The sequence below is a fragment of the Ruditapes philippinarum genome, unplaced genomic scaffold, assembly GCF_026571515.1.
Source record: "Ruditapes philippinarum isolate M1 unplaced genomic scaffold, ASM2657151v2 ctg1690_1_1_1_1, whole genome shotgun sequence".
NCBI lineage: Eukaryota > Metazoa > Mollusca > Bivalvia > Venerida > Veneridae > Ruditapes > Ruditapes philippinarum.
The window spans coordinates 213964-228955 of NW_026856982.1; the positions used below are offsets into that span (position 1 = coordinate 213964).

At 33.3% G+C, this 14992-nt stretch overlaps 1 protein-coding gene across 1 annotated transcript; it reads left to right on the forward strand.

The window, feature by feature from the left end:
* Window positions 1-5951: 5951 nt before the first annotated feature.
* On the forward strand, window positions 5952-14014 carry LOC132748364 (uncharacterized). The gene is made up of 4 exons (XM_060737952.1): window positions 5952-6085; window positions 6313-6459; window positions 9035-9264; window positions 13299-14014. The coding sequence occupies exons 1-4, from the start codon at window positions 5998-6000 to the stop codon at window positions 13590-13592; spliced, it is 759 nt and encodes a 252-aa protein (XP_060593935.1). The 5' UTR covers window positions 5952-5997; the 3' UTR covers window positions 13593-14014.
* The last annotated feature ends 978 nt before the right edge of the window (window positions 14015-14992 follow it).

Sequence of the window (14992 nt, forward strand, 5' to 3'; positions counted from 1 at the left end):
GATTTAATTATAGGAAATAATTTGCAACTGATAAGGATTTTAAAGAAAACAAATCACTGATTGAAAAATAGGTCGACTTTAAAGAAAATAAATAAATGATTGAATAATATGCCCACAAAGTCAAAGGGCACAGGGGGAGGGGACAGGAGACCTGGGGGGGGGGGGGGGGGTAAGGTAAATTAAAAAAAATAAAGACTAGGGGCAAAGGGGAAGATACTTACCGTAGACGAGAAAACAACAAGGAACACAAGAAAAAGTGTCACCAAAACAGTATGAAACAACATAGACATACATCTGAAGAACACAGAGGGGCGCCGCCTTGGAACGGTCACTAGCACAAGTACTGCTGGGGAGTTTAAACCGGTTAATTGTGCACCAAACCTCATGGTGCACTAAACCAAGACGATAAAGGATTCTGGGGGCCGAAAAAGACGGCCTTCCTATATTGTTATTGTCGGCATATTTGATGTTTCTCTGATTAAAAATTCAATACCCGGTATATAAGGTTGAATTTATCATGTTGCTTTGCTTTTTATACTTTGATTACACATGGTTGGTTTTAACATGAAAACGTTGTTATAATAGAGACCACAACCAGAACAATAAGTAAGAAAATAAAGGTTGAAGTTGCTAAGACCTTTACGAAACAATGCATATTAGGGGTCACCAATTCAAAATACTGTTAAGTGTATTTACGACAGAGAAAACGTCAAATATTGAAATAAGATATTATTTTTTTGTACATTGGCAAAATGAATGTAAGATTTTTTTTGATGTTGATTAATAATGATTAATAAATTGACTTAGCTGCTACAGTTCATGTAACCACTGAATAGAAGTAGAAGAACAAAATAAAGGAGAAGACGACGTCGAAAGTGTATTCGTTTGGAAATAGTACAACAAAACAAAATTGACAAAGCCACAATTACCCATAATAAAAGTTTTGATATACAATGTATAAAAATACACATATGAAAAATCATATCAAGATGAAAATAGATAATAATCAAAGGGCTGCAAGCTCTGTGGTATTTTCTGATCTTTGCAATCTAAATCGTACTGTATATCTGTTTGTATTTTCCTGTATAAGTTTATTTTTATATACTATAATACATTTTGCAGGGCACCGAGATGCAGCGACAGCGTTTAGACTTTTTACTATAACAGTTTGAGTTTGATACATACGGAATTTTGCATGACTAGAGTTGCATCATGAAATCATTTATGTTCATTTTTTATGACAGCCGCACTTTATCCTTGCATATCGTGGTTATACTTCCTTAAAAAAAGACACTTAAAAAAGTAGTTGCCTCGACTGGGATCTGAACCCCAGACCTCTCATACCCTTAACGAGCACATTACCTCTGCACCACGGGGAAATTACACGAGAAGCCTGTATAAAATAAAATAATTCTAAATTTGGAATTTTCATTCCTTTTTAATTTCGAGGTATTTTGTTCACGATAAACCTGTTGTTTAACATTGATGTAAATAATTTAGCGAAAATCTTCTCGCCAAAACAGTCCGACATGTAAATATCCCACAGATTTATTTGTGTATTCGGTAATCGACATCGCTAAAAATAGCATTTTCATTGATTAAAATCATATTCATCCGCGTAATTTGTGATTGTGCATTTATTGACAATTCTATAAGACAACGCTACTTATAAACTTTGAATGCGTTGTAATTAGTTGGATACTAATAAAATAAAAATATTTCTTTCTTTATCATCGCTAGTTTTAAGCTGTAGTTAATTTGTCGTGAAACTGCGATCAGAAATTACAAAACGCTACTAGATGAACAAATAGACATTACTCTTACAAACTTTCAGGAAAATTCATCATTGTTTACTTCCCTTGTTTTACAATAGAGAAAAACGGAACCCATAAAGAACACCCTAACGACAAAATTGAAAATGTTGTTGAGAAATGCCACTACTTCATTTTTTACGCCGCTTTTCATGGAATGGCACTATTACGTGTCATATTGAATGTTCCATGATAACCCCGTATGATCACATTTGCTGATGTTTCTAAGTAAAAAATTATACCACTACATGTTTAAATGTTGAATACTCCTTAAGCCGGTGCTAGCGTACGTGGACGGTAACTTGCACTTTCCAGTACCTTGTGCCATGTGGAGGCAGTAAAAAGCCGCCCCGTAAATTTAATGACAAATGCTATATTTTCGGTCCTTGGAGGTCGTATAGCACGACATTATTGTTGTGTGTACATGTTTGTGGTATTTTTATTTTTCTTCTATTTGACGTTTTTCAACTTGGGTGGTTGCAGTTTTTCTACTTGAACACTGTATTATCAATCACCCTTAGGATATGGGGGCAAATTTGTCTTTTGGCGTCTTATCTGTGATATGCAGGTTCATAACCTCAAACCCCCTTTCAAAGTTCCACTGTGTTTAGTTCCGCCCATTGTTTTCTAGTTAAGAGCACAGGCATTTTTCGGGGGACCATACACTGCTTTTCGTGTAAGTGAAATTAAGTGTCAAATTGAAGGATCCATGATAACCGCCGTATGAATACATCTGCCGATGTCTCTTAATTCAAAATTTCATCATTTTCGTGATTCTGCTTAAGCCGGTGCTAAGAGGCATGAGCGGTACGTACCTTGCACTTTCCAGTACCATTCATGAACAGGCTCAATCAAACCAAGCCTGCAACATTTTCAATTTTGTCGTTTTGAGCATTCTTTAGAGATTCCGTTTTCTCTATTTTTATCTATCAGTATTTTCCTATGAATCTCCAAAAAAAGGTATCATCAACATAGTGATAGACTTACACACCTTCTTCTGAGAGAGGGGATACACTACATACCGAGACTGGAGTACCCAATATTCAAAGATACATTTTTAGCAGCTCTAACCGAAGTAGTTTTACATAGGGTTTAGAAATTATACTTTTAATATTTAAACTTTTTTTTGTAAAAGTTTAACTTACAATAATTGAATTAAAATTTTCAATTAATTGGTCAACAAATATCTGGCTCAGATATAAAATTTTATTATCAAATGTTTAAAACATGGATCACTATTATTTTCTTTAAACTTATTTCTATGATGATAATTTTTTCTTATGAGATGTTAATTATTGCAAAGATCTAGAAAGATATGTCTGTATATTATGTTCGTTATCAAATGTAAGAACTTAAAAATCATTTCAATCATTTTAAATACTAAGTAGATATGTCTATTAATAGAGGCTCATTTGTAATTTGATCTGATACTTGGGCTTATCAGTAATTAATGTGGTTACTTCAATCACTATAGTAAATGTGTAGTATTTACAACAGCAGCCGTGTGTGTGTTAAAGTCACGTGACTCCATGGTTTGTCGATACAGTGTATACCTGATAGTTTCGCAATATAAATGCACCCGTAGCGCCATCTTGGAAGAACTTATTATATTTAGCTTCGAATTAAAACAGCGATGTTTAGTAAGATTAAGATATATGTGTTAGGAGTGTTATTGATCGTTATACATGGATCTTTTGGCGAACGTAAGTCATTAAATAATCGATCTGTACGCTGTTAACATAAAGAGGGCAGTTTACAAATAACAAAGAATTATCTAACATTGTTACAGTTGTATGAATAGAGATAATTGTATGGTTTTTGTTCTAGTTATAATTATAATACATTGCTTACACCTCTGCCATTGTATGATTTATGTCCTAGTTATAATTATAATACATTGCTTACACCTCTGCCATTGTACCATGGTTTATGTCCTAGTTATAATTATAATACATTGCTTACACCTCTGCCATTGTATGATTTATGTCCTTGTTATAATAATGATATTGTATTTCGTGTGCGTGTATAAGTATAACGATCAACGAATGAACATTAAAAAAAAACATAATGTATGCTGACCTGATTTTTGCCCGCTATAATATAACTATTAAAGCAGGGCGTACCAATATCATATGGCAATTTATATGAAAATTATAAATTTAATGAAATTGATCAGTGTTGATATAAGTTTATTATACTCGTTAAAATAATTTTAGTATTAATTAGCTATTATATAGAAAATATCTTAAATTACGTGTCAAAACAAGAATAATAATAATGATAATTATAATGTATAAAATATATTTGAAAATGGCCAAATGTATATTCATGCCGATTGCTGAATAAAAACAAAAACAACACAAACACCAAAGACATCATCATCATGCATTATCATCATCAAAACAACATCATCAACAACAGCAGCAGCAGCAGCAGCAGCAGCAGCAGCAGCAGCAACAACAGCAAAACAAAACAAGAACTACTAAAGTATCTTGATATAAGGAAAATGAAAAACTTTTATTGTTTGATAGCTGCATATGGGGTCGGGCAGCTTTGAATACCTGTTCAAACATATTGAATTTTATAAGGTTATCGCATACAGACACATTAAAGAAAAATATAGATATTTGTTATTCCTTAAGAGTTAAGACGATTATAAATTATAATTATTACTTGTATTAATTTTCACAATTTCACCATAATCATGTTAAAAGATCCTGTAACACAATTTTTTCATGGTTTTATTTTATTAATATGATGCTCAAATTAAGATTTGTCAATATTGTAAGTTCCAATTAGCATTATTTATAAAGATATTACCCAATTTAACATTTCATGTTAATAAAGGGAGATAATTAGAAATTTTCTATAAATTCTAAGTCAAATTTTCCAATAAGAAATGAATGCAGGTAATTTATTGATTAAATATAATGTGCACAAATATTTGCAGTACACATTTTACATATTCTTCAATAATGGAAAATTGTTTTATTTGCATAATTATATTTTGCAAGTGTGGTATACACAGTAACAATATCAATCACAAAACATACAGGATCTTTAAATGTTTAATGTGGCTTACATTAGGCATGGGCAGCGACCTGTATTTCCACTGACGTCCATGAATAGGCTAAAATCAGACCAAGTCTGCAACATTTGCAATTTTGCCGTTTATGTTGTCCTTAAATGTTTCAATTTCTTGCTATCTTTATGAGATAAACGTATAATTTTGATTTTACAGAAAGGTATATGCTATCTAAAATAAGTTACGATAAGACCTTATCTATATTCGATTAACCATCTTATGATATGTTGCCGGCTTTTAATTTTTGTCTTTTGACATCTTATCTTTGATATGCAGGCTTCATAAATAACCTCAGATCCCCTTTCAAAATTCCATTTTATTTTGTTCCGCAAATTGTTTTCTCGTTAAGGGCAGTAAAACATTCTTTTACACGGGGAATATACGCCGCTTTTCATGGAATGACACTACTGTGTCACATTGAAGATTCCACGATAACCGCCGTATGAACACATCTGCGGATGTTTCTAAATTCAAAATTTCACAGTTTTCTTGTTAAATGTTGAATTCTACGTGGACTGTAACTTGCACTTTCCAGTACTTTCCATGAGCAGACCGAGCCTGCAACATTTTCAATTTTGTCGTGTTGGACTTTCTTTAGCGATTCCGTTTTTCTCTATTTTATTTTGTAATTATCTGATAACTTTAATTTACTTTCAGTTCGCATGGAAGACTTTTGTAACAAGGAGTTGAGTTTCGTCCTGGAATCCTTATATCAAACAAAGCTTCAACTTACCGACGACAATCTTTTTGAAAAACCAAGCACACGTTACCCATACGAAACGGTTGGCTATTGTGAAACAACAGTAGAAGCTTGGTACATCTCCTTTTCAAAATTAATGTTCTATTTTGAGGATTTAAACCTTGACTGCGATAAAGGTCATCTTGAATTTTATGACGATGAGAATTCGAATATTCGTGTTCAAGGTAATAATGTCTAATATTTGTAATATGGTTTTATGTTACAATTTCATAATTTCAATGAACACTAAAGTTCCGTGTGCAATCGTGTGTGCTATACTAGCTTTACCAAAAACCAAGCACACGTTACCAGTACGAAACGGTTGACTATTGTGAGCGTGGTACACCTCCTTTACAAAATTAATGTTCTATTTTGAGGATTTAAACCTTGACTGCGATAAAGGTCATCTTGAATTTTATGACAATGAGAATTCGAATATTCGAGTTCAAGGTAACAATGTTTACTTTTTGTAATATGGTTTTATGTTACAATTTCATATTTTCAGTAAACACTAAAGGTCCGTGTACAATCGTGTGTGCGATATTATCTTTACCATCTTTACCATAGATAAAGCGGGTTCCTGTTTAGTACATACTGGTATTAATTTCCCCTTTCTAATGTGCATTATATAAATTTGTTTTACAATTTCTGAAGCGATCTACAATTTCCTAATATAGGACTAGAATACGATGTTTGTGGTATGTCAAAGCCAGAAGGTGTATATACAGTTAACAGTCGATATATCCGAATCAAGTATGTACCTGTGAAAAGCCAATATATCTCTGACGTATTCTCCATTATTATAACAAGTTTTGGTGATGAAGGTAAGAATAGAATTACATGATGTATAAAGGCTACCTGTCCTATGCATTTTCAGAAGGAATCACTTTTTCGACCAAGTCTGAGATTTTCATCTTTATTTCATCGTTTTTATTAATTATTTCATTGTCATCATTTGTATTCAAATGAATCAAATTGAGCTATTAGTATCAAAGGGGGGATGCTCCGGCGTCCGTCGTCCGTCGTCATGCGTCAACAATCGTCTTCTTCTCTGAAACTACTAAGGAGATTTACTTCAAATTTGGTTTGTATCATCCTTGTGAAAGTCACACTTGAATTTGCTCATGTCATTCCAATTGGCCCCTTTTAGGGGTCAGCAGAGCTAATAATAGAAAAACCTTTAAACATCTTCTTCTACAGAACTAATTGATGGATGATCACCAAACTTTGTCTGTAGCATTCTTGGGTAGTCTTTTATCAAGTTTGCTCATATGATTTTGATTGGCTCCTTTTAGGGGTCTCTAGGGCTAAAAATAGAAAAATCTTTAGATATTTTCTTCTACAGAACTAATGGATGGATGATCACCAAACTTTGTCTGTAGCATTCTTGTGAAGTCTTTTATCAAATTTGCTCATATGAATTTGATTGGCCCCTTTTAGGGGCCGCTTAAGTTAAAAATAGAAAAATATTTAAACGTCATTTTCTACAGAACTAATTGATGGATGATCACCAAAATTTGTCTGTAGCATTCTTAGTTAGTCTTTTATCAAGTTTGCTAATATTATTTTGATTAGCCCCTTTTAAGGGTCTCTAGGGCTAAAAATAGAAAAACCATTAAACATCTTCTCCTACAGAACTAATTGATGGATGATCACAAAAACTTTGTCTGTAGCATTCTCGGGTAGTGTTTTATCAAGTTTGCACATATTAATTTGATTGGCCCCTTTAAGGGGCCGCTAAAGCTAAAAATAGAAATACCGTTTAATGTCTATTTCTAACGAACTAATTTATGGATGATCACCAAACTTTGTCTGTAGCATTCTTGGGTAGTGTTTTATCAAGTTTGCTCATATTAATTTGATTGTCCCCTTTTAGGGGCCGCTTAAGCTAAAAATAGAAATACCGTTAAATGTCTATTCCTAGAGAACTAATTGATGGATGATCACCAAACTTTGTCTGTAGCATTGCTGGGTAGTCTTTTATCAAGTTTGCTAATATTATTTTGATTGGCCCCTTTTAGAGGCCGCAAAAGCTAAAAACAGAAATACCTTTAAATGTCTATTCCTACAGAACAAATTGATGGATGATCCACAAACTTTGTATGTAGCATTCGTGGGTACGCTTTTATCAAGTTAGGGGTCTCTATAGCTAAAAATAGAAAAAACTTTAGATATCTTCTTCTGCAGATCTAACTGATGGATGATCACAAAAGTTTGTCTGTAGCATTCATGGGTAGTCTTTTATCAAGTTTGCTCATATGAATTTGATTGGCCCTTTCTAGGGGCCGCTTAAGCTAAAAATAGAAATACCTTCAAACGTCTATTTCTACAGAACTAATGGATAGATGATCACCAAACTTTTTCTGTAGCGTTGTTTGGTAGTCTTTAATCAAGTTTGCTCATATTAATTTGATTAGCCCCTTTTAGGGGCCGCTTAAATTAAAAATAGAAATAAGTTTAAACATCTTCTTCTACAGAACTAATGGATGGATGATCACCAAACTGTGTCTGTAGCATGTTTGGGTAATCTTTTATCAAGTTTGCTAATATTATTTTGATTCGCCCCTTTTAAGGGTCTCTAGGGCTAAAAATAGAAAAACCATTAAACATCTTCTCCTACAGAACTAATTGATGGATGATCACAAAAACTTTGTTTGTAGCATTCTCGGGTAGTGTTTTATCAAGTTTGCTCATATTAATTTGATTGACCCCTTTTAGGGGCCGCTAAAGCTAAAAATAGAAATACCGTTTAATGTCTATTTCTAACGAACTAATTTATGGATGATCACCAAACTTTGTCAGTAGCATTCTTGGGTAGTGTTTTTATCAAGTTTGCTCATATTAATTGATTGACCCCTTTTCGGGGCTGCTCAAGCTAAAAATAGAAAAACCTTTAAACATCTTCTACTTCAGAACCAATTGATGGATGATCACCAAACTTTTTCTGTAGCATTCTTGGGTACTCTTTTTATCAAGTTTGCTTATATTAATTTGATTAGCCCATTTTAAGGGGCCACTAAAGCTAAAAATAGAAAATCATGTCCTACTTAAATTATTGATAGATGATCACCAAACTTTGTAGCATTCTTAGGTAGTCTTTTACCAAGTTTGCTCATATTAATTTGATAAGCTCCGTTTAAGCTAAAGCTTAAATGCCCCAGGTCATGGCATTTCTTCAAATTATTGTTTAAACATACTCTTTGGTTAAATTTAAAATTAGAAAATATTGACATTCCAACACTGAATAGCAGTTGTTTCTGGTAAGCGACTTAGGGCCATCATGGCCCTCTTGTTTTGTTTTGTGCTTTCTTTACGGATTCCGTTTACCTCTTTCATTTTAACTGGCTTATGTTGTTTGTCTAATACAAATTCACGTACCTTAAATTATAACTTTTCTAGGATCATGTCCAAGTTATGGTCATGTGTGTGACAATTCACGGTGTATAGATGAAGACATTAAATGCAATGGTTACGATTCGTGTGGAGATGGTTCCGGTTGTGACCTTACAAATGGTGTTGTTATTGGTATAGTCATAGGAAGTATTGTTGGTGTAGGGTTGATCATCAGCATTGTCGTGTGTTGTTTTTGTTGCATGAGACGCAGCAAGGGTACTTCTGGCACGGTGCAGGTATGCTATTTGATTATCTCTTGTACATAACAGCCTTTTATCAACATCACTTATTTCGTGTCATTATTAAGATAATGACGTTTGTTTCTTAGTAACTGGTGATTACATTAAAAATTTGAATCCGTTTTGTTCATATGTCTTATACACGAAGTTTTCATCAAAATGTTTTAAAATCTGTGTTTGCATCAATTAACTAGGACATTTTACTCCTTTCTGCATAAATTTGTCTGATGAAATTATCTGTAACTCAAACAATCGTCAGTTTCGTGTTCCAATGTGCAGCTGCTCAGTTTTTGAAAACAAATGACACTTTTATTTCCCAATAAGTATTACAATACTTGTATTTACAAAAATAATTTATTAGCTCACAAGAGCCGAAGGCTCAGGGTGAGCTATTAGAATCAAAGGGGGATGCTCCGGCGTCCGTTGTCCGTCGTCATGCGTCACCAATCGTCTTCTTCGCTGAAACTACTATGCAGATTTACTTCAAATTTGGTCAGTAGCATCCTTGTGACAGTCACACTTGAATTTGCTCATGTCAATCAATCCAATTTGCCCCTTTTAGGGGTCAGCAGAGCTAAAAATAGAAAAACCTTTAAACATCGTCTTCTACAGAATTAATGGATGGATGATCACCAAACTTTGTCTGTATTATTTTTGGGTAGTCTTTTATCAAGTTTGCTCATATCAATTTGATTGGCCCCTTTAAGGGGTCTCTAGGGCTAAAAATAGAAAAACTTTTAAACATCTTTTTCTACAGAACTAATGGTTGGATGATCACCAAACTTTGTCTGTAACATTCTTGGGTAGTCTTTTATCAAGTTTGCTCGTATGAATTTGATTGGCCCCTTTTAGGGGTCTCTAGGACTAAAAATAGAAAAACCTTTAAACATCTTCTCCTACAGAACTTATTGATGGTTGATCACCAAACTTTGTTTGTAGCATTCTCGGGTAGTGTTTTATCAAGTTTGCTCATATTAATTTGATTGGCCCCTTTTAGGGGCCGCTAAAGCTGAAAATAGAAATACCGTTAAATGTCTATTTCTAGAGAACTAATTGATGGTTGATCACCAAAATTTGTCTGTATCATTCTTTGGTAGTGTTTAATCAAGTTTGCTCATATTATTTTGATTGGCCCCTTTTAGGGGTCTCTAGGGCTAAAAATAGAAAAACATTTAAACATCTTCTCCTACAGAACTAATCGATGGATGATCACTAAACTTTGTCGGTAGCATTCTCGGGTAGTCTTTTATCAAGTTTGCTCACATGAATTTGATTGGCCCCTTTTAGGGGTCGCAAAAGCTGAAAATAGAAATACATTTAAATGTCTATTTCTAGAGAACTTATTGATGGAAGATCACCAAACTTTATCTGTAGCATTCTTGGGTACTCTTTTATCAATTTTGCTCATATTTATTTTATTAGCCCCTTTTATGGGTCTCTATAGCTAAAAATAGAAATACCATTAAATGTCTATTTCTAGAGAACTAATTGATGGATGATCACCGAACTTTGTCTGTAGCATTCTTGGTGCTCTTTTATCAAGTTTGCTCATATGAATTTGATTGGCCCCTTTTAGGGGTCGCAAAAGCTGAAAATAGAAATACATTTAAATGTCTATTTCTAGAGAACTAATTGATGGATGATCACCGAACTTTGTCTGTAGCATTCTTGGGTAGTCTTTTATCAAGTTTGCTAATATTATTTTGATTGGCCCCTTTCAGGGTCGCTAAAATTAAAAATAGATATACATTTACACGTCTATTGCTATAGAACTTATTGATGGATGATCACCAAACTTTGTCTGTAGCATTATTGGGTAGTCTTTTATTAAGTTTGCTCATATTAATTTGATTAGCCTTTTTATGGGTCGCTAAAATTAAAAATAGAAATACGTTTAAACATTTTCTCCTACAGAACTAATAAATGGATGATCACCAAACTTTGTCTGTAGCATTTTTGGGTAGTTATTTATCAGGTTTGTTCATATTAATTTGGTTGGCCCCTTTTAGGGGCCGCTAAAGCTAAAAATAGAAAAAACCTTTAAACATCTTCTCATTCAGAACCAATTGAAAGATGATCACCAATCTTTGTCTGTAGCATTCTAGGGTACTCTTTTATCAAATAGAGAAAAACAGAATCCTTAAAGACAGCCTAACACAACAAAATTGAAAATGTTGCAGGCTCGGTTTGATTGAGCCTGTTCATGGACGGTACTGGAAAGTGCAAGTTACCGTCCACGCACCCTAGCACCGGCTTAAGCAGAATTCAACATTTAAACACGAAAATGGTGAAATTTTGAATTTTAAAACATCCGCAGATGTGTTCATATGGCGGTTATCATGGAACCTTCAATGTGACACAGAAGTGCCATTCCATGAAAAGCGGCGTATGGTCCCCAATTAAAAAAATGCGTGTGCCCTAAACGAAAAAACAATGGGTGGAACTAAATAAAATGGAATTTTGAAAGGGGATCTGAGGTTATGAAGCCTGCATATCACAGATAAGACGTCAAAAGACAATTTAAAAAGCAGTTAACATATCCTAAGGGTGATTCAACATAATTCAAGTAGGAATACTGGAACCACCCAAGTTGAAAAAGGCCAAATAAAAGAAACAAAAAATACCACATAACATGTATACACAACAATTATGTCGTGCTGAACGATCTTCAAGGATCGAAAATATAACATCTTTGATTACTGGAAAGTGCAAGTTACCGTCCACGCCCCATGGCACCGGCTTAAGCAGAATTCAACATGTAAACACGAAAATGGTGAAATTTTGAATTTTAAAACATCCGCAGATGTGTTGATATGGCGGTTATCATGGAACCTTCAATGTGACACAGAAGTGCCATTCCATGAAAAGCGGCGTATGGTCCCCAATTAAAAAAATGCGTGTGCCCTAAACGAAAAAACAATGGGTGGAACTAAATAAAATGGAATTTTGAAAGGGGATCTGAGGTTATGAAGCCTGCATATCACAGATAAGACGTCAAAAGACAATTTAAAAAGCAGGCAACATATCCTAAGGGTGATTAGACAGTATTCAAGTAGGAATACTGGAACCACCCAAGTTGAAAAAGGCCAAATAAAAGAAACTAAAAATACCACATAACATGTATACACAACAATTATGTCGTGCTGAACGATCTTCAAGGATCGAAAATATAACATCTTTGATTAAATGTACGGGGAGACTTTTTACGGCCGCCACACGACACAAATAACACTGATGTTACCATAAAATAGAGAAAAACAGAATCCTTAAAGACAGCCTAACACAACAAAATTGAAAATGTTTACTAATATAAATTTGATTAGCTCCTTATAGGGGCCACTAAAGCTAAAATAGAAAAAAAACCGTCGAACATTATTTCCTACTGAAATAATTGATAGATTATCACCAAACTTTGTAGCATTCTTGGGTAGTCTTTTATCAAGTTTGCTCATATTAATTTGATTAGCCCCGTTTAAGCCCCGTTTAAGCTAAAACATAAATACACCAGGTCATGGCATTTCTTCAAATTATTGTTTAAACATATTCTATGCTCAAATTTAATATTAGAATATATTGACATTCCAACACTGAAAAGCAGTTGTTTCTGGTGAGCGACTCAGGGCCACCATGGCCCTCTTGTTATTATTGTAATACACACACTTCCTGATTTGATAACGCCATAACAATGTTTTTATATCACACATGATATGTTTTCCAGAGTAAATTGAAGCTATATATAAACATATTACCGATTTGTTGACATTTTGTGTTTAGCATTCACATATCTTTGTTTCTGTACTTTACGCTATGTTTTCATACTTTACGCTATAGAATCTTATGTCTGACTAGTGACCAACAGTCAGTAATCAGTCTATTTTGTGAAATGATTGAAACGATATATGTGTGTCTTTTTGTTTAGTACATGAATTAAAACATTTGAAAAATTGTTGTAGAAAGAAATATATCTCTTGTCATATATTATGTATAAATTGCGATGACTTGAGCTGTAGTCAATGTTTGATTTATTGTAGAACACCGCTTCAAATATGCAGTCTAGTAATCAGCCAATGTACCCGGTGAATCAGGGATCACCTTACCCCACAAACATGACGCCATATCCACCATATGCTGCACAAACAAACTTAACAAATCAAGGTGTGAATCAACCGGGCAGTATTCGCCCTATCTATGGCTACAATGATGGTACAAATTATCAATCAAATCAAGCGCCTTATGTTCCGCATGAAGACACGAGTGGATACCTGAGTCCATCAGCCCCTCCGCCATCTTATGACGAAATAGTGGCAAATTCCGAGAAACACTAATCCTTTTTTAAGAAACAAATTCTAAAACTAATATATTTGAATATTAATTTTGTATAATACTTTTATATTAATATATAAATATCAATTTTGTAAAATGTGTACATTATGATGCCGTGGTTGTAAGCAGTCAGTTCATTGAAATGATGAGGCTATTATTTGTTCAGTACAAGCGACAAAGAAATATTTTGACACGTACAGATGTTCAAAAAGAAATGAAGATAAACATCCAATAGAGATATGAACATATTGTTTTGTTTTGTACTGCTTTCAACTTCTGTTTGTATATGACATATAAGCTATTTCAGAATGTTTGGAAAGGAATAAGAACACATCTTTTTATCACCAAAGGACATGCTTTACAGTGTCCAGTTGAGAAATAGGCGCGTGAATCTTTTCTAAGCTTTTTACAATGTCTTTTTATATCAAGTTGGGGTTTCAAAATGTTTTTTTCAATTCATTTTGGGTTTTCATGTTTTTTTATGGGTTTTAAACCCCCTTCCCCTTTTAGCGGGTGAAACTAAAAGGGAAAATCATTTTTATACGTATTTAAAATTTGAATTAAAAAAATCTTTAAATTTTTTAACCCAAATTTCCCCTTTTATGTTTTTAACCCTAAAAATTTTTTCCATTAAACCCTTTATAAATTTTGTCCTTTAAAAGGTGCTAGCGGGGGTTTGGGGTTTCTTTGCACTTTTGGGAAATACAATCAATGAAAAGGCTGAAAAAAATCGAGTTCTTATATAGGGATTCCATTTTTTTTATTTATTATCAGATTTTCCCCTTTTGGAAAAAGCTCTAAAACCCCAAGATAAATTTTTAAATTGTTTTTCCAAAAGGGTTTAGAAAATAAACTTTTATATTTTAACTTTTTTTAAATGTTTTACTTAAAAAATGGAATTAAAGATTTGAATTAATTTATCAAAAAAATTTCCCGGTCAGAATAAAATTTTTATTACAAAAGTTTTAAAAAATGGGTCACATTAAATTTTCCAAAATTTTCCCCATATGATATTTTTTCAAACTATCAAGGGCAATTTTGAAGATATTTGTAAAAATTCATTCAAATGTAAGAACAAAAAGGGAAAACCATTTATCCCCTTTTAGGAAATTTCCCCAAATTTTTTGAAATGTTTTAAAAAAGTAAAAAGAAAATTTTTAAAAAACATAGAAAATTTGAGGTTAATTAGCATTTTGAAAAAGTCAGAACAGGCCCCGGGGGAAAGCCCTTTTTTGTGTTCAGTTTTTCCTGATTTTGTCTTTTGACTGTGATGCCCAAACCCGATATTTTTTTGGTCCCATAAAAATATTTAAAAAGTTTTTTTTTCAAAAACTTTAAGAAAAAGGAAAAAACATCATTTATTCCGGGTTCCCCGGGAAACATTTTAAATTTTTTAAAAAGC

What these genes read in the sequence shown, in the direction of transcription:
- LOC132748364 (XM_060737952.1), top strand. Translation starts at nt 5,998, where the DNA reads ATGTTCTATTTTGAGGATTTAAACCTTGACTGCGATAAAGGTCATCTT. An exon ending in TTCGAATATTCGAGTTCAAG is followed by an intron (nt 6,086 to 6,312) that starts GTAACAATGTTT and finishes TTCCTAATATAG; the next exon opens with GACTAGAATACGATGTTTGT. An exon ending in GTACTTCTGGCACGGTGCAG is followed by an intron (nt 9,265 to 13,298) that starts GTATGCTATTTG and finishes GATTTATTGTAG; the next exon opens with AACACCGCTTCAAATATGCA.